The sequence below is a fragment of the Aplysia californica genome, unplaced genomic scaffold, assembly GCF_000002075.1.
Source record: "Aplysia californica isolate F4 #8 unplaced genomic scaffold, AplCal3.0 scaffold00293, whole genome shotgun sequence".
Lineage (NCBI taxonomy): Eukaryota > Metazoa > Mollusca > Gastropoda > Aplysiida > Aplysiidae > Aplysia > Aplysia californica.
In genome coordinates, this window is record NW_004797563.1 from 545,011 (window position 1) to 566,089 (window position 21,079).

The 21,079-nt window shown below is 39.2% G+C and overlaps 1 protein-coding gene across 1 annotated transcript in view; it reads right to left on the reverse strand.

Moving 5' to 3' along the window:
* The window catches only part of LOC101863114, a 30,910-nt gene extending 15,428 nt beyond the window's left edge, over window positions 1-15,482 (reverse strand). The window contains exons 1-9 of the mRNA XM_005101684.3: window positions 15,410-15,482; window positions 14,456-14,610; window positions 11,803-11,949; window positions 11,149-11,233; window positions 7,919-8,094; window positions 5,267-5,354; window positions 3,810-3,885; window positions 2,231-2,643; window positions 339-472 (exon numbers count right to left, since the gene is read on the reverse strand). Coding sequence (XP_005101741.3) covers window positions 339-472; window positions 2,231-2,643; window positions 3,810-3,885; window positions 5,267-5,354; window positions 7,919-8,094; window positions 11,149-11,233; window positions 11,803-11,949; window positions 14,456-14,610; window positions 15,410-15,482 — 1,347 coding nt within the window. The remainder of the gene's footprint in view (window positions 1-338; window positions 473-2,230; window positions 2,644-3,809; window positions 3,886-5,266; window positions 5,355-7,918; window positions 8,095-11,148; window positions 11,234-11,802; window positions 11,950-14,455; window positions 14,611-15,409) is intronic.
* Between the last annotated feature and the right edge of the window lie 5,597 nt (window positions 15,483-21,079).

Consider the following 21,079-nt stretch of genomic DNA (forward strand, 5'->3'; position numbering starts at 1 on the left):
AAGAAGAAGAAGAAGAAGAAGAAGAAGAAGAAGAAGAAGAAGAAGAAGAAGAAGAAGAAGAAGAAGAAGAAGAAGAAGAAGAAGAAGAAGAAGAAGAAGAAGAAGAAGAAGAAGAAGAAGAAGAAGAAGAAGAAGAAGAAGAAGAAGAAGAAGAAGAAGAAGAAGAAGAAGAAGAAGAAGAAGAAGAAGAAGAAGAAGAAGAAGAAGAAGAAGATAAAAAAGAAGAAACGAAAAAAAAACACACAACCAAACTAACATAAAGCTAAACAAAACCCTAGTAATGTATTATTACTGTAAGTTCCAGAGAAGCCTGAAGTAGCGACGTGTCCCAGGATTACCCATGCCAGACTCAGGACCCGGATGCCATGTAGACAGCCGATGTTCCCGCGCCCAGCTCGAGTGCTCAGGATCCTGCCAGTATTTCTCGGGACAGAGAACGCCAGCAGAGCTTTCTGCCACATTGGCAGTCCTTCTGAGAAATGAGAGAGAAGTAATCCGGGAGAAAAAGCATATTATTATGAAGTGCAATGGGGTTTTTTATTTCATTTTATTGTCTGTTTGCAATCCTTCTCAGAAACTGGGATAAGGATTCGGGGGGAAACATATTAAGTGCAATGTTGTTTGCTTGTTTTTCCCCTTTTTGTTGTCAGTTAATCAACAATCATTGTGAGGAAAGAGGGTGAAGGAATCAGGGGAAAAGAGCATAATATGAAGTACAATGGTTTTCTTTTTCTGTCATGTTGCAGCCTGTTTGTAATCCTTCTGAGGAACGGGACTAAAGGAGACATGGGAAAAAGAGCGTAACATGAGGTACATTTGATTTCTTTTTGAGGGTTTTTTTTTTCATTTGTGGCCAGTACGCGAGTGCGATAGTGTTTTTTGTGTTTTTTTTAAAAACAAAACATACAACTAAATAAATTATGTAGCCTATGCTCGTTTAAGAATAGGCCAATCATAACAGTAGAACCCCCGTATTTTTTTTATCCCCCTGCAAAATAACTTTTGTGATCTTCGAAACCTTATAGATAACTCCAATTAAACAGCTTTAAAAAGCAACTCTTTCAACACCTAGCAAGACTGTGTACATTTATTTATTGAATTAGATTTCAAGCAACAAATGAAGGTACAAAAAGAGTTAAAAGAATTCAGACACACACGTATGGTCTTTCATTCTGTTATTTGAAAGGGGGGCCTAGCAGTGTTGGTAAGAATTTAACAGACTAATAGATTTATACTTCCTGCATATCAACAGAGGTTGCTACCAGCATGATGATGTGTATTCTGAATATAATATTCATGACGTTTTGATATATTATGTACATTATTGTGTTTACTTTGTAGTGTACTCCCTCTCTCTCTGTCTTCCTTTTTGTTCCTTTCTTCTCTTTAAACAAAGCAAAAAGGGCTCTTCTACATTATGGCAATGCGTAAATTTTGAAGGATGGCGAATTGATGAAAACTAAACAAACAAATGATTTTCGATGGCTGCTGTGACATACTAACCTATGGTAGAGGTCTTTTAGCATAGCATAAAATGCCCGCATCAAAGGCGTACTGCCCTAGCTCTTCTTCAACACTTCTAGAAGACATGGGTTCACTTTACAAACGGGAAAGCTATTTGGTAGAGTACTTCATTTATCTGTTGGGATGTTGTAGTCCACCGAACGCAGATTGATCCCCCGAGGCAGGATCGAAGCAGCCCGCCTCTTGATAAAGCAAATTGATTTGTACAACAATAACAATTAAAAACTGGTTCAACTTTATACGGAGCAAATTATTGGAAAGAACACAAAGAGTAGGCTCGCTGTGACTGAAATATCTTGTTACGGAAACCTCAAAACCGAGAGGAGTTGAGGAAGCTGGAAGTAAAATTTGCAGTGGTGCCCCAACAGTCAGTGTGACAACGGGATACGTGAAGGCAAAGGAAGGTAAATAGATAATTGGGTATGTTTAGGGCTGGTGTTTTACGACTCTGTAGGTACAATTAGACACACAACAGCACATCTATAATTTAGGAGGCGGGATTCAACGCTGCCCGTCAGGGCCAACCCGGACTGAGAGGGATACGAAGTCCCAGCAGAATGACCGATAATGTAAAAATTCTCGCCATACGGGAATCGAACTAAGGTCTTCTGCACCTAACCGCTACGCTTCAGAAGCCGGTTATATACTTTTTTCAGAGAGATAATAATTCTTTTACGGTTTCACTAACGTTCTTACTACCTCCTACCTGCTTCATCATCTTTCTTGGGCCCCGCACCACTATTTTCACCCTTCTGTTGAGTTGCTTCAGGATTCTTGCCGTTGAAATATCGATGCCTAAAATCTGGGAATGCAGTCCTTGTTGTCCATGGTATTTCCCCATTCCTAAGATAGCCTAAAGGCATAGGCATTATCACAGTCGGGTTACTCATTGGGTTGGCTGTAACTTTCGAGTTATGGTCCGTAGTTTGAGGCGACGTATTGTTCTCCAGATTGCCATTTAATTCCGTCTCTGTCATTTCCAGTCCATAATTTATGTTACCATATTTAGTTGCAAATGCGTCGATGACGTAGAGTTCTGTGTCTTGTTTTCTAAACTTTATGTACAAATCCAGTAAAGTTCCTGCTATAGCTAAGATGCCGAATATACAGAGGATGATTCTGAAAAAAAAATAATTAAAAGGGGAGTCGATAGAACTGGCAATTTTGCTATTTTTAAATACCTACATGTACAACGTTTGCATTTTGACTTTTACGTTGATAATATTGTCATTTAAAATTCACAGTTCCTCAGATGGTGCCATATTTTATTAACGTCGGCTCCCGGAGAGTGGGGTGGGGGTGGGTGTGAGGCTCTTATGCTTTCTCTGAAAGACCTGACTTCGAGTCCCGGTTAAGAAATATCTCATTATCTTCGGTCTTTCTGAAAGAACTGGAAATGTTGTTTGGTAGTAGGTTACAGTGAATAGGCCCAATTTGGGATAAGAATAACAATATATAATTCAATGAAACAAAGCATAATATCCATATTCAAAGGTAGGCTCTCTGACAGTTATACTCTATCCTCATTATTACTCAACAAAATCTGTAACATTCCAAAACCTGCTTAGGTTAATCAACATATACACGCCAAAATCTTTAACTGCCTTAGCAAGAAACACTTATTTCCACTTGGGAAATAGGATGAATATCACAGTTTGTATCCAATGTCTTGCCATTGGACACACCCTTAAGCCCAGAACAGGATTCAAATCGAAGCCCCTACGGTGAGAGCCCAGCAGCCTAACCACTATCGACACCACTGCCACACTTATCGGGCGTCACAGAAGGTCAACAATAAAACCAAAAAGATGCTATCGAATATGAAGAACAGTCCCGGACTCCAATCAAACACTCGATTAAGGTCAATAGCAGTCCTTAGAGCAAATATGTAAGTAAAATAAGTTGGAAACCAAAATAATTTCAATAATTGATATGGAATAAATACCATGTAGGTGAAAGGGAAAGAAACTAACAACAGTTTTGCTGTGTATGTTTGATCGGATGTAATGAAAAAGACAGAGAACTCAGAATCAGTTGAAACAATTCTTGAAATCTTTTTTTTATGCAGGTAATTTCAAGGAGAGTTTTTTGTTCCTTTTGTTTGTCTTTCGACTATTACTAGCTCTGCGCGTGCTTTCATCACTTGATGACATTTGCACTACTACTACTAGTGCACAGGGAAAACATAATTAACCTTTATGCTACGTACGTTTATTTTGCTTCCCTTATATTTCCAATGTTTCGTCTCTTGATATGCAATATATAAGATTTGTTAAAAGTCTTACATGGCAATGACAGCGCCAGGGTCTTGGGAGATGTCCAGGTCTGCAGTGCACTGCATATGAATGCTGGTTATGTCAACTGTCAATGAAAGGAAACGAGCATAAACATAGTGCGAGAATTCATACAGGCGTTTTGAAACGGTACACATAAACTGATTATGTAAGTCTTTTCTTGTGTCACAGTTGATCACAATATTGTAGTGTATGTGTCAGTAGACTGTCTAAGGGTTTCTGACCCTCCGTCAACGATTACATAAGTTATTATTAATAATATTGCGGGACCTCAAGAAAGCACACTGAACTATTTAGCTGAGAACTTTGTGGTCTCAAAATAATATGGGGGCAATTACATGTACAATTACCTCAAACTACGCATCTGTTTTCAGGAACTTGTTATGTACGAGGTTGCATTCTGTATTAGACGAGCTGGAAGCTCAGCTGATATCATGCTGGACTACGGAGCGTACGGACCTGGATTGAATCCCAAACGAGGAGTTTAAAATTTTAGCTGCTTTGAGGAGTTAGTAAGGCTCCCCACTCGTTTGACTCAATACTATCCACGATAGACCTTAATAATTCAGAGGTCTGTCGGTTAAAACAGCTTTTCGGTGTTAAATTGGCGTTTAAAACCTACACAAATATTAATCACGTAGTCATTTGACCCATCTTACTTGACATTGCCGCCATTCTTGCCCTGTACCTGTCAGTATTTACGCTGCATTGATACGTCTTTCCGTGTGAGACACATTTAAACAAAAATCACGTTTTATTAATTTCCTTTGGGGAAATTTGAGTTACAATGGCAAACATACATACATATATACAGTACATAATTAATTATAAATACGTATATACATAATTTGATGCATAAATACATACATGAATACATACATAAATGAACAATATTAAACTAATACAGAAGAATTTCACAAACATGCGATTGCTAGTCGCCACTGTACAGCGCCCTGTTTCTTATCTAGAGGGTATTCATAGGTAAAGTCAACAACATCAACAAAGTTTAAAGAACAAAAGGTTGTAAAAATGTTAATGTTTGATTTTGTTTTTTAACTTCATCTCCATTCGATAAGTTTACATCTTTAAACTCACATTAAGTCGAGTTATGCCTCTCAGAACAAAATCAAAGCGGTATAGAGTTTGTATTGAATCAAAATTAGTTTTCCTTTCTGACATGACAAAATGAAAATCATTTCATCCCATGATTTTAGAAGGTGCGCCACCACTTCCCAACCTCAACACCCCTTTTCATCTTTACTGGCGTAGCATTTTTCAAGAACAGATAACTCTACGTCAGGTGTAGGCGACTATGGGGTTACATTGAAGCCTGTCTTTATACAGGAACTAGTGCTTGGGCTTAATGAGCATAGGATTTCTTTTACGAGAGAGTTTTAATCACTTCTCATCTCTGATACATCGTTATTGACATTATGAGGGTTACTTACGGTCGGCCAGAGCTTTGTTTATCTCCGGGCCTTTGCACGAGCTGGGTAGACACAAATCCCATTCCAGAGGAGGTGATTGTCCATAGCCCTATCTCAAAAAAAAAATCACCGTTATTATTTTCATGATGATAATGATGATGGTGATGCTGATTATGCTGATGATGATGAGGATGATGATGATGATGATGATGATGGTGAGCCTCCGACCTGCAGCTTCAGGGCATTGAAATAGTTCGTAATCCTACAAAAGAAAAACTAAAATCAAAGAGAATCAATGCGGATTCGGAAATTGGGTTCTCACCAAATCCTCAGTGGTCCTCATCGACGAGCCACATTTCAGGGACCTAAAATTTATCACAAAGGGTACTAATCACACTATTTTTAAAGACTATGTTACTGTACAACTATTTCTACCATAGTTACTGTGATATTTATGATTATTTGTCCATCTTTGTCCAATGTGGACAGTTACGGTGAAGATTGGTCTTTACAGTGGGATGAACGAAATACGGATGATTTAACTTTTACTTTTCTACCTTGCCTTTGAGCTCGTTTCGAGAGGACATAAGTTTCCTACCTGTGTGGAATTTAAAGTTTTACAAATTCCTTTCCTTATGTAGATTATATATGCCACTACTACTACAACTTCTTCTTCATACTACTACTACTACTACTACTACTACTACTACTACTACTACTACTACTACTACCAGGGGCGAAGGCTGACTTGTTTGATAGGGTAATCAAAGTGAAACGGGGCCAGATATGGCCTGTAGATATGACACAAGAATCTTACTCGAGGCGGCGACTCTGAGTTGTGAATGAAAACAAATCCGGAATTCATTTTGTATGTTCAACCGCCAAAATAATCGGGAAAGTATCTTATTAAATATCAGTTCCAACTAAAATTAAATTTAACTTTAGATGTGAATACATAAACACAAAGCAAAGAAGCAGAGACGTCAGTACTAGATCTATATGTTATAGATCTACCAGTGAGTCTAACTCTTTGGTAGAACATGACAATTATCATTTTTAAAATTTTACATTTGGCTGTTTTTGTTAGCCTTCCGCGGCCAGGAGCTGGTGTCATAATCGAGGTCACGATCTGATTATAGGACGGTAAAAAGTCGAGGAAAAAAAGCAAGTGAAGAGATTGTTAGGAGTTAGTTCCCCTCACATTTGTGAGGTAGACTCGACCAGTGTTAGTTAGCTTACATAATCAGGGGTTGAGATTGATTTTAATTGTGACCCCAAAGGGGTGAACAGGGTATAGGTGGCAATGAAACAGCTTAGACTGCTATGCACATGTTCCCTTCAACTATATTGGTGGACTCTTCTAGCCTCACTTTAAGCTTACTTAATCAAAGCTTGCGACTGCTTATGGAGTGGCCCGAGAGGGGTGAGGAGGCTATTTCTGTGGCCGTGAAACCGTTTTGAATGTTAGGCATACTGTTCATTGTTGATTACGAACGTCTTTTGACATTTAATTTAAGAGGTTTACGTTTATGGATGAATTTGACAGCGACAATGTTTCAAAATTAGGAAGGGAAGCAGTGATTATTTGATTATATAGACACTTCGCCCCTGACTACTACTATTACTACTACAACTACTACTACTACTACTACTACTACTACTACTACTACTACTACTACTACTACTACTACTACTACTACTACTACTACTACTACTACTACTACTACTACTACTACTACTACTACTGCCACTTCTACTACCACTACTACTATTACTACTGCGACTTCCACTACTACTGCTACTACTACTACTACTACTACTACTACTACTACTACTACTACTACTGCTGCTGCTGCTGCTGCTGCTGCTGCTGCTGCTGCTGCTGCTGCTGCTGCTGCTGCTGCTGCTGCTACTACTACTACCATTAATTACCTTTACATTAATATTAATATTAATATTATATGATTTGACGTACATACTATTTTATATCCATACCACTTCTTGCCTTAGCCTTCAATTTTCTCTGGTCTTTCCAATTTGTTTTTATCGCACCTTTTGACATTATGACGTGTATGAGCGCACTTTTGTTGCTATAGCTTGTAGTCATTAGATTTATAATTATTTTTTTGTATCGTGTTCCTGACGAAGCCCTTTACAGGGCGAAACGTTGAACCTGTATTAAATTTGAAAAATCAACTAAGTCTCAACCCTTTTTTTATTCCCTGCTATCTACAATGATGATGATTATGATAATGATGATGATGATGATGATCATCATCATCATCGTCATCATCGTCATCGTCGTCATCATTGTCATTATTGTCATCATCATCAATGTTGTAAGTATGATAAGTAAAAACAAGAAAGTTGAGGGAGACTTAAAAATCACTTCAAGTTTTACGGCATTATAAGATATGTTCCACGTTTCGCGCTTATGGGTTTCTTCCGGAAAGTGATAAAAATACCACCATCACCATCATCCTTATCATCATCATCATTGCAATATTGTCCAGTTTCGTGTGCCTTATTTTCCCTCCAGCCTCTGATATTTCTGCGTCCTATATATTATGTTCCAACTGCTCTCATTTTCTATCCGCCAACACAATCTACATCACATTAATACATTTTAAATGTATTATTCAAGTGAAACAAGAAATACAAAAAATAACGTACGAAGAACAGAGGTCCAAGTTTAAACTTTATGTATGCCCTGCACATGGTGCCGCGTATATCTGAGAGAATCCAGGTAGGATCCTTGCGTCTGATCTTTGCACATTGCTGGTAGTTGCCCATGAATTTGGAGTTGCCTTTCAGGATGGAAGGTCCAGGCTTGGCGCTTGCATCCAGCACTGCAGACATTATGTAAGATGAGAAGAGATGAGATGAGATAGATAAGATATATTGTGAAAAGATAAGAGTCATTATTACACACTGGTTTGGTGTTGTAACACACACACACACACAAACACACACACACACACACACACACACAAACACACACACACGCAATACACTGACGCAATCACCCCCCCCCCCCCCACACACACACAGGCACAATTGCGAACGCAAACTAATACTCACCACACTCTCACAAACATCCTCTATTTCACACTCTTATTGTGAGCATTATATAAACTCGCACAAAAAGTCAAGGAACAGTTTGTTTTTTCCTGTCAAATTCAAACTTCAATATCTCACAAACCCTTTAAGATCAGTCAACTAAACTTGGCACACGCACTGACGTCTAGATACAGTTTGCATGTACTGCAAATTTGCCAGCACCAGCTTCATAGCGACGGCGCAGGGCATTCTGAAACACAGCCGAAAAGCATGACAAATGGGCTAAATTTCTCCGACTTAGCATCATTGACATAGGGACTGTTAGCTAAAACTAAGCTTGGCACGTGCTAAAGAGATGTCTTAGCTGTGAATATTGCTCACTTACAACCCTTTATAAGCCAGCGTTTTTCATCCATGTTTCATTACAACACGACGGTCCAACAAAACTCGCTGCCTGACGTCGATAGAGGACGAGCCCTTACCTGGCTCCAAGATGGCTCTACGTTCCCAGTTGTTGTACATCGACTTACGGTGTCTCCATCAGTCATATAGAGGCTGTCCAGGACAGGCCTCAACCAGAACCGCCCAGTTTGACCAACATGACAACAGCTTCGACCGGTTCATCGTCAAAAAGGCCGTGACGTCACGAACCACCACTGCAAACGGCATCAAGGACCAACTACGGGCGACAGCCAATGTCCACGAGAGCGAGGAGACGGTAAGGAACCGTATCCGTAGAGCCAGGTTCGCTTTTCGTGTTCTTACCAGGCGCCCAAGGCACACGCCGCCCCACAAAGCAGCTCGCCGGGCGTGGCCTGCTCGCCATTCACAGTGGACACGACGTCAGTGGGAACAGGTGGTTTTATCAAACGAATCCAGATTCAACCTGCTGCACCCAGACAGGCTAGCCCACGTCTGGAGGCGCTGAGGAGAGCTGTTCCACCCTGAGTGCATCCAGCAGGTGGCACCCTACGGTGGAGGGTCCGTTCTGGTGTAGGGAGGCTTCTCAGCTCACCACAGGACCCCCTGTACCATATACAGGGCAATTTGACCTTGGCAAGGTACAGGGAGGAAATCTTGCGTCCCCTTCCTGTTCCTCTCCTGCAGCAGATTAGATCCCAGGTTGTACTGCTGGATGACAACGCCGTGCCACATCGCGCACACATCGTGGGGGACTTCCTGCAGCAGCGAGCTGTCACCTGCATGGATTGACCAGCTTGTAGTCCGGATTTGAACCCAATAGAAAACATTTAGGATCACATTGACCGGTGGATAAGGGACAACCACCCTCGTGCACAAAACTTTCAACAACTCTTGGGATACCTCGTCCAGGAGTGTAGAACCTACCCCAACAAGTTCTCCGAAGGCTTGTCCTGTCCATGCGTCGACGCTGTGCCGAGTGTTTGATCAAACGGGGTGGATACATCCACTATTGACAATGTTCATGAAGAACTATGGCTGTTCAGATTTTTTTTAATCAAACCAGTGTGACTTAACCTCATTTTACATGAACTTATCGTTGTTGTTGAAATCTGAAATGTTACACATTTAATCTAGACAGTCGAAAGCATCTCTTGTGAAAAAAAAGAATAAATTCGGCTAAACTGTTCTTCAGTTATCTTTCTTTGAATTTTTGTTCCTTGACTTTTTTGTGCGAGTTTAGAAACAAATGGAGAAAGGTTACTCAAACAGTGTGGAGTCTTTGGAAGAAAAAGGCTTTCAGAACACAAGTAAACTCTGGATTATTATTCAGGAAACTTTGCAACTATAGAGGCTATGAACATAATTGTACAGGCTCCGGTAATATTCAAAAGATATGGATTCTAAGATTTCAGGTCTGAAATGTGATATTTCTTTTTTAGAGCAAACTTTTCCTCCACTCTAGTCTAAGATATCACGGGTGTGGACTGACACTTGTACGAAGAAAGCAAGACAGCACCCTTTCAAAAACAAACAAAAGAAGACTTGTATGGACAACTAGAGTAGATATACTAGGCTTAGGTCTAACGAACAAAAATTACAAGATTATGTAATCCTTTAGCAAAATGGTTAGGGACCCACGGGAATTCCCTAATCAGTCAATATCTAAGAACCCTTGTTGCGAGATTCGAACTTCGGACGTATTCGTTGTAGTCCAGTGTGATTCCTAATAAGATGTTATGGACGTGAGCAAGTCAAGGGAACGTCTACGAATTCAAGTAACAGTACAACCTGGAAACGTTGCCCGGAAAGAGCAATACGAAATGTAATGGATACATATTTTGCAAAACATTGATTGGTGTATTTTTTCTCTCAAAAAGTTATTTTTCTCTCCATTCATTGTCAAAGTATGTTCCTGACCCAAAACAATACACACATTTATTGCTGATGATTTGCGGTTACTTTTGAAAAGACCACAACGTCAACTGGTAATAAACAATAAGCCCAGACTGTTGGGAAGTTCTGTAACCTGGGCAATAAACTCTGGCAGATTTGACAATTGTTTTGTTTTCAAGATTCTTGAGACGGAGCCACTATTGCACAAAATACAAGGATAAGACAGTAACATGCACCGATTTGAATGAAAAAGGGTGTTCCTCGGATATTTAACAACAGCCAACACTGCAATAACTTCAGGTCAAAGTATACGAAAAATAAAATATTTCGGAATTAGGATGAGTACTTTTTTTTCGTGAATCAATATTTTCTCGATTTTCCTAATGGGAACCGATAAATTGTTTAAAATTGAATTACTGCGTGTGTAAAAAGAATATTATATTCTAGGAACAGTAAAAGAACATTTTAACTACAACAAAAAAGGGCTCCATTACTTGAGAAAATTAAAAAAAGGGACGTTTACTTACTTTCTAGAGCCCAAGTGTCATTATTAACGTTCAGACTGCTGACCATTAAAAACAAGTCCAGAAGGCAATTCTCTGTCCCTTTTTCCTGAAAGCAGGCAGAAAAAAGGAGTGATATACAAGTTGAATGCTGCTGCTGCTGCTTCTGCTAATGATAGTGACGATGATGATAATGATGATGGCAAGGACGTCGCTATTGCTGCAGCTGCTTATATTACTTCTGCTGCTGCTGATCATGATGATAGTGACGATGTGAATGATAATGATATTGCAGTTGCTGCTGCTCCTGCTCCTGCTCCTCTCTTTGCTGCTGTTCCGTCTGTTGATAACGATGGTGATAAGGGTGATGATAATGATGATAAGGGATGATGATGATAATAATAACAATGGTGATAATGTCGAAGATGACAAACTGAAACAGGATTAATAATGACGTTCGTATTAATAATGCATTGGCACTGAACGTTTAATTATGTTGGTTCTTTAAAAAAAAAAAAATCTTTCTTTAACAGTCTTCTTCGGAAAGGGAGCAGGAAAAAAAAAGATGTGTGTGTGTGGGGGGGGGGGGGGAGGGGGGGGGGGCAGGAGGTGCTCTAAGATTGCATATATCCGATCCTCAGACACCTGTATCTTTTCCGATGTTTGCTTCGCGCTGACTTGCTTCAGTGAGGTAATTTGGTCTTCAGTAAGAATCTCTGAGTCTTTCAGAGGTTCTAGTAGCTCCGACAGGTCGGGCAGGCCTCCCTTCTGGAGTTGGTTAAGTATCGTGGATATTCCAGTCGCGGTTTTGTAACGCTGGGGTATCTGTGAATAAATTATGAGAGGAGTGCTTACTAAATAATGAGTTTCTTCTCGCATTTCGCAAATTTGGGATATGGAGACATCGGCCGAAAATCGAAACAGATGTCAAATTTGTAGATTTTAAACTAGATTTCTTGATGTTTAACCTGTCGTTTACAGTTTCATAGCCCAAAAATCTACAATCTACAAATTCAACTTTTGAAGGTAACGTATCTATCCTTGTCCGTAGAACTAAAACCTGAGAAGTAACTCATTTTGTCTACGTGTTTCACAGAAACAACAGCTGTGATATTAGATATAAATGCTCTCTAAACTTTCAATAGACGTTAATACGCACACGTTGATTGTCCAACATGTTCTCTTAATTGATACAAAACGGACAAACGATTATCTATAATTGGATAGGAGTGGCAAAATGATTCTTCTATATTTTAAGAACAGAAAATTGACCTAAATGTCGGATATCCTTCTTTTTACACAAGTTTCAAATTTAACATTGCACAGTCAAAGTTATCATTTTACGGTACCAAGCAAGGTAGAACAGTTTCAATTTTTACACTCGACTAAAGGCTTTGAGGGCTCCTCGCGATTTTTTAATTAAAACAAAATATTTGTTTTTTGTTTTGCGGGGGGGGGGGGGGGGGGTTGTATCAAGAAGTATTGATTGCACAAATGTATTTTTACTGGTAGTAATGTTGTCATGAATGTACGATTCGGTCGTGTTAAAATTTCTTAACCATTTGAAACTCTACAATCTCTGGGGCCTCTTTAGCCCATGAGAGTAACTTTCATAATTTGAGCTCAAATTTTGGTTTTGATAGATAAGGGTATGTATGGTGTATTGCCAATGATGCTAAAATGGCTGATGATTACTAAGAAGACTATAAAGGACGCAACGTTTTCTTGTATAGTCACTGCAAGATAGTCTTGCCCACTGAAATTTCCTAGCTAAAAAAACACGTTCAAAGTATTGTCTTTTCTACATTATATGGCACACATAAATTCCACCTTTAAAGTCATTGTCACGGTCTTTAAGGATATTATAATACTCCTAGTGGCAAGGGAAATAAATTTCGAAATTAATAGTCTAGTTTCTTTGTACAACACTGTCACCTTTTCAGGAAAGACATGAAGAGCACCCATCAGATAGGGTAATGATAGTTTGTTTTATGTTTTAGTAGAGGTTTTATGGCGCTCACAACTTCACAAGGTTATATGAGCACCGAGGGGTGGATATTAACAGAGAAGTCCTAACAACAGGGAATCAGACTTTGCTCAACTCTTTAGCTTCAACAGCACAAAGTCTGCTTCGACTATCAAGGCACCTCGGAAATAGTGGGTCACAAGAGTGTGACAAACATACAAAAGAAGAAGAGGAAAAATGACTATAGTAAGGGTTAGGAAATAAAAAGCAGGAGTTCCCTGTTGCAGTTCAGGCACAGTTATTGGCATGGCATCGATGAATCAGCCCATTTACAATTACATTCTACTGTGCATAAGAACAAGTTAATATCCCCCCTTTGGGAATGCTCTAAAGACATTCAGCCCCGGGGCTGAATGATAGTTTAAAGATGAAATCAACACTAAGATATGTTAATATTTGTCCTATTCTGCGCAGTTAAAAATAAATGACTTCACATAGATGGTTCATAATACAATGCATTGATAGTTTACAATCAAAATAAACGCCTAGATGTTTTTTGTTTTATCAGCGAAAAAGGATGTTTTTATTTCCAATCCAAGGGGATTCTCATAGTCTAGGTGTACTGTGTTCGCATCCCAATTAAAACAGGTTCTGAGTTCCAAATTTAATTTCTCCAAGAGGTGCTTTTATCTAAAATTGTATAGCGTTTTCTAAGATTTCAGAATATAGACTTAGTATTTAGTTGGAGACCCACCTGTCTCAGTAAACTCATCAGGGGATAAAGACTACTTGTTAAGTAGAGGTGTTACAATTGCATGCTTAAAACGTGAGGGCACTGTTCCTGAAAGAAGTGAGCCATCATTATTTTCGTGTGTTAGAACATAAAATTACTATGTCAAGATGGTTGACTAACAAAGATCTTGGGAAAGGTTCAAAGCAGTAGGACAGATGTTCATGACATTATTGTCTCTTTAAATGAGTCCCACAAAACATGTTTTAAATTGCACATGTCCTTTCGATACTCCTTTAATCGAGGAGAAGATGAATTACGTTTATTCAATGCGTCTCTTGTCGTGAGAATTTCCATCACAAAGAATGTCCTAAAGTTATTTGCTAAAGGTCGATCTGGAATTCCCATAATATGAATTTACCAATCGAAAAAGACTCAGGTGCCTTTGACTTTGGTATTAAGTTATCTTAAATAATACGCTCGCTACGATAATGAGCTCCACTTTAAGTTTTGATTTTGGTCAACGATTCAAATCACCGAACTGAGAAAGAAAAAACGATATCTCTGTAATTGGAAAAAGAAATACATAAAAGGCATTTTAATTTCGAAAACAATTACTCTTAATCACACTGTACCTTCGATGGGTCAAAAGACAACATATTGTCAATGTTTTCCCTCAGTCCAGGATTAATCAGGGCTACTTGTTCTAAAGCTGTTTTTAGTTTCGGAGGAAACTTGTTCATCACGTCCGTGTATCCAGATATCGTTGCATTTGAGGTGTGCATTCGGCCTGCAATAGAGCATTATGGTTGATCAAGAATCATTGTTCATGTTTCTGCGTTCTAGAAGTTACTGTGTTATACTTTTTTAGTTATTTGCTCCTGTCTGAAAACATCGCTCTCTCTCTCTGTCTTATTTTCTTTTCTTAAAACATATCTGTAGTTGGGTTTTTTTTGGTACATGTTTATTTCATTCCATCCTGTGGTGTTAGAGTTCCCCTGTAAATGGGCAGTAAGTATTACTTATTTTGACAATGGTTAGCCTTAACTGCTGCTCCAATGTTCGAATGTAGCCCACGAGTGAAAAATGTTACACAACTCATGGTCCAGACCTTCAGCACAAACTAGTCGGCTGGGGTGTTAGGGCGGAGGAGGGGGGGGGTCTGTATGTGTCTGTGTTTGTTCATGCTTGTGTGTGTGAGTGCATGAGAGTGTGTACGTGTGTGTGTGTGTGTGTGCGTGTGTGTGTGTGCGTGTGTGTGTGTGAGTATGCGTGTGCGTATATGTGTGTGTGCGTGCTTGTGAGTGTGTTTGTGTGTACATGTGAATGTGTGTGTGTGTGTGTGTGTGTGTGTGTGTGTGTGTGTGTGTGTGTGTGTGTGTGTGTGTGTGTGCTGACGTGTGCGTATACGTTTCTACCACGCTGCAGCACGTTTCTCTTTGTGGAGACGAGCGTAGTATTATGACCTTGCGATAACAGCTTTGCAATTTTACTTGTAGGATAAATAATGATCTCCCAACACAACTCATGTAATACATTCTTTATATTCTATTAGAAAGGGGAACTGCTAGATCAAGTATGTTACTCACCATTGTCCTTTGCTAACTCAGCCCTTGCAACATGAATGAAGAGAAAAACTGCAAGGCACTTCCAGCTGCACATTTTCTCACTTGTGACTCAACACCTCCAGACGCTGTTGCAAAAAAAGTATTGTTGATATTTTCATAAAATAACACACACGTAGGATCTTTTGGTCGAAGAAAGAGAAAAAAGACTGTGTGAATCAGTGCAAATAACAATGCATTATTTTAAAATAAATTACCTATGACATAACATAATAGTTTTTTTTAAAGGGATGCCCCTATCGCCATAATTTGGTTCATTTAGGAGGAGACTTCTATCCTATCTGTCAAAGCAAACCCTTGCTGAGAGGGATACAGCATTCAGGCAGAAAGATCGATATGCTGCGTAAAAATGTTCGGCACTTGAGAATCGAACTAGGGTCACCTGTGTGCGACAGCGAATCGCCTAATCGTTTCACTGCAGACATCGGTAAGGTTAAGTGTTTTATATAAGATACAAACAAAGATATCAGACACAACCGTTTACTTAGAGCGTGGGTCAAGGTATGTCCCAAAAAAAAATCCGAAATGTAAAAGAAAAAGGCTACATGTTATTTTATTATCATTCAGTAGCTAGTTTCCCGTTTCTCAAATCAAAACAATTCTATCTTGATAACAGTCTCATTGTCATGAACTAAGGTCGGTATACAAAGGATGAGACAAATTGAGGCAACCCCCCCCCCTCCCCCCAGCTATTATCTAATATTATGCAACTATCTTTAATCTAATTAAATCCTTATAGCTTAATGCCTTACAGCAAGACCATCACATCAAATGAAGGCTGACGATTTCAATATCGCATAACCTAATCTTTCACGGTGATTCTTATGGTGTTATCAGTGCTAGCTAACCTGGGCGATATCGCCCTCTAGTGGACAATTTAGTAATTTTGGTGGGCGGCCGGGATCTTCAGGTACTGGATGGTATTATTTGATGCTCAGTTTGGAAATACCTGTAGGTGGGCAGTACAAAAATTTCAGCCTCCAAAAGGGGCCAAAAGTAGGCGTTTGCTTTAAAACAGATCGCCAATCACTGATGTAGATATATATCGAGATGTAACACTGAAAAGAAAACACATTAAGAGAAACTGACAGCTCCTAATTCCCTACCACATTATTTACATATCATTTTTATAGCTAGTTTTATGTATGTCAAATCAAAACTGTAACAACCTCTTCGTCATGAGCAAAAGTCGATAAACTAAGGGTGAGACGAACAGGATATTTGTAACGGATATCAAATTGTTAGCATAGTTGAAATCGCTGACTGACTAACTTGTCCTACATTCACATCGACTAATGCACTGGTTAAATGTAGATTGCACCATTTGGACACTCTATCCCCCCCCCCTTTTTTTTCGCCCCCTCTCCCTTCCACACACATACATACACACTTCTGCCCCATCCAGAACCTAGACAATTAAGGAAGAAACGAGAACATGAGCTAAAGGATTCAGCAAGCAATTGATTAGTATAAAGATTATCAGGATGTATCACCCAATCATACTATCCTCCCAAAAATCTTTTACAGGCAGTAATTCCTTTGCTCTGTTACTCCTTGGAAATACAATCATGCATGTATCATTATCAATTTAACCATCGATGCTATCGAGGACGTATCCTTTGCTTAAATAATAATTATAGAAATAGCCAACAGGTAATTTGTGAGGCATCGTGGTGAAACCAGGCGCTCGTCAAAATAATGAAATCAAAGAAATCGGCACTTCTTTGTTGGCTCTTGGGCTATTTTTTTCTTCTAATTCTCTTTTTTATTTTTTGGCCCAACACCTTTTATATCCTTTTAAAAACACATTTTTGTGTGCATTTTACTGATAAACATTGGTTAAAGGCACAAACAATGTAAATATTCAGTTTTCAAGGACTCTCAGTCTATGGAAGTTACCAAACTTTGGCGGCCTTTTCCCTCCTTAATTTGATCTCTTCAACAAGGCGACCCTGACCTCCTTCAAGTGCCCCATTCCACCGCGTCGTGACACATTTACATTTCTAGCTGACACACACAACGTGAGCACTGTTTTCGTTCAATGATTGGGGGGAATATATTGGGTGGGTGGATTGAGCACCCAGTCTGTCGTTTTGTTGGGATAATTCCAGCAATTCCGACAAATTATATTTCCAGAGTGATCTAGATTGTTTCTAGGGGAAAGTAGCTTGCTTTTTTCATGGGGCACTCGTGACCTAGAGGCTAAGGTGTTCGCCTCTCATTCAAAGGTCCCGAGTTTGAATGTGGGTAGTGACAAAAACAAATAATTTCTCCTCTCAAATTTTCTCCTTTCACCTCTTGTCCTGCTCTCTAGCAATATTCCGTCGTCTGCTTTCGTCTTTCCTTTCTGACCCCACTCACTCACATCCTTTGCCCCTTCCTCAGGGCTCCTGACTCATTCTACAGTCTTTCTACTGCCACACCTTGACTCCTTATTACAGCTGTCTTTCAGCCACACCCCTGATCTTCTGGTAGTAAAGATCTTCACCTAGCCTTATCGGACAAATTCCAAAAATCTCGGAGGTGCAAGTTGCGCATGTTAAAGAACTCTTGGTAGTCTAAAATCGAAAAGAGTAGGCTTCCGCCGCCACCTGGGCAAAATTCAAAATTTCCTACTGACTGAAAATGTTTAATGTGTCCCGCGCGCTCAAATGATCTTATGCAATTGCGAGCGCCGTAAAACACTTACAAAAAACCCCCCAACAACAACATAAAAAAACTCATTTAACAGAGCATAAATAAACAAACACCTGTTGATTTGAAGGAGTCCATTATACCTTTATCAGCACATGGAAGGACAATGCTTTTTTCCAGTACGGTCTAATTTTTAGTCTTTCCATCTGACAAAAACGAAATGGTCGTTATTTTATAATTCAAAAAAAAATTGAATTGCTTTTAGTTCAATGGTCCAATTATTTGTTTTAGCGCTAGATAGATACACTGTTTGAGAAACAAATATATACTAAAAGATTTTTATAAGTTGTGTGCTATTTAATTTATACTTCGATAATGACAATGCGTGTAAGAGAGAGAGAGAGAGAGAGAGAGAGAGAGAGAGAGAGAGAGAGGAGAGAGAGAGAGAGAGAGAGAGAGAGAGAGAGAGAGAGGGAGAGAGAGAGAGGGAGAGGAAGAGAGAGAGAGAGAGAGAGAGGAAGAGAGAGAGAGAGAGGAAGAGAGAGAGAGAGAGAGAGAGAGAGAGAGAGAATGAGAGAGAGACAGAGGAAGACAGACAGATAGACAGACAGACAGAGAGCTAGATAGACCGACAGACAGAGAGAGAGAGATATACGTTTTATGGAATAAAAAAAAGAGCTGTTTGTTTTTTCTCTGTTGTAAAAAAGCCCCCATTGATTGTGTATGAGGCAGTTGGTCAAATATCAGAAATAACCCTTTTTGATCGGAGTGTTTACCTGTGTGTGTGTGTGTGTGTGTGTGTGTGTGTTTGTGTGTGTGTGTGTGTGTGTGTGTGTGTGTGTGTGTGTGAGTAAAATATGTAAGAAAAAGACCAATATGTAACAGATGTAGATGCGTTTAAACAGATCATCATATCTGTGGCGAGAATTATGTCCCGATAGGTTTATTTTAAATCATTCATTCTTTAAAATAATACAAGCACAGATTGATGCTGGGCAATGCCAACAGAGGTATCTTCAAAGACGTACCGTTTTCAGACGTAACTTGGCAGGGCAGCTACGCAGTGTGTTACTTGTTATAGGATTCAGCACTGTAGTTTACTTTGAACATAGGCTTGACCTACACAGATTTCAGAAAAGAGACGCCCAGGTGTTCAAGTGATTTTGCGTCCAAACGCCAGTTAATTCAGCTACGCAGACACCACTGAGACTATTGAAGAATCAGATACCGCTCAGGGAAAGACCGTTTGTATGATAAAATCTGACCACCGGGTATCAGATAAAGTGTTGTAATAATTATTACTGTAATCTCCATCATTTGTAGTGAGACCAAGTGCTTGATTAACTGACGTTTCACGAATTAAATTACTCTTGAGCGATGCAGGTGACATGACTTTGCTTTGGCATTGCCTGCAGCGTGTGCTTCAACAAGACACAGTAACCATCGTTTAAAATCAGGGTACTGCACAATAGTGACCCGCACTCACTGTCGTATTTTTTATAATAATAATAATATTGATAAAATGTATGTGTGTCCGTTTTTCGTGGTTGTTTTTTTTTTAATTTGCTTTTATTTTTAAATTATTTTCGATGTGCATCTCATTAAAGTAAAATTTCAGTCCCCCACCCATAGAATGAGTTAAAAACGTTTTTTGCGTTTGGTGTCACGTGGACAACAGTGTAGCCCTACGGAAAGTGGAGACTCCGGGTGTGCTTTTGAGTGAAATAAGTTCTGAATGGCGGGTGGGAAGGATGGTGGTGGGTGTTCAGGTTTAATTATACTGTCTATCAAATGACGTTATTGTTACGACTAAATTATTTGATGACTGCATTGCTATTGTCTTTTTAACTCTTCTAAAGAATAATAGTGTTACATCATCATCTTTTTCATTATTTCATATTACGTTTGTCTATTTTCGTCATTGTACGAAGGGCATACAAAAAGTGTTTTACCTGACCACGAAGGAATAAAGGTATAAAGTTGAAATTTTGGGTGAAAGCCAACAGTCATCTTCCTAGAATGCATGTAAATTTTGGGAAATATCTGATTACTGGTTTTAACACCAGCACACAGTAAGTGAATGGGGGTAAGTTGTTCTCAAGTTTCAAAACAAAATTGTGAGGCATCGTGGGGAAATCAGGCACTCGTCAAAATGATTAAATCAACGATACAGGCATTTTTTCTGCCAGTCAGGCAATATTTATGGATTTTTATTTCACTCGCTCAACACCTTTTATGTCCATATAAAAATACATTCTATGTAAATTTACTTTAAAACATTTATTAGAGGCACAAATTATGTAATTTTTCAGTTTTCAAGGACTCTCAAGCTATTGAAGTAGAAGTTTGAACTTTGGGGGCTATTTTCTCTTTAATGTTTCCATTGAAATCAGGTGACCCCACCTCCTTCAATCGCAAATAACACTGTTTCTAGTCAAGATAGATGAGCATTTATGTGTGTGTGTGTGTGTGTGTGTGTGTGTGTGTGTGTGTGTGTGTGTGTGTGTGTGTGTGTGCGTGCGCGCGCGTGCGTGGCGTGCGTGTGTTGTATGTGCCTGTGTGCGTGCGTGCATTTGAGAGTGAAGAAAAGGGCAAGTTGTGTTTTGTTTCTTTCTTTGAGTTAAGCTTAAGAGAAGAGAAATAGAGAACAATAAATAGAGATCACTAGACACTGAACGTGTGCGTGTTCTTGTGATACTCACAGAAGCTTACGCACTCACATACACACACACATAGACAAACAGACATACATACACATACATACACACATACACATACACAGACACAGACATACATACACACACATACACACAATTAGACAAACACACATACACACATAGACAGACTGACATACATACACACATACATACACATACACACACACACACACACACACACACACACAAGACGCCGGTATGAATTGCTGTAAAGTGTTGTGTAAAGTGAATAATATTGAGAAGACACTCTGGAATGTCAGACGGCACACTGAGCGACTCAATG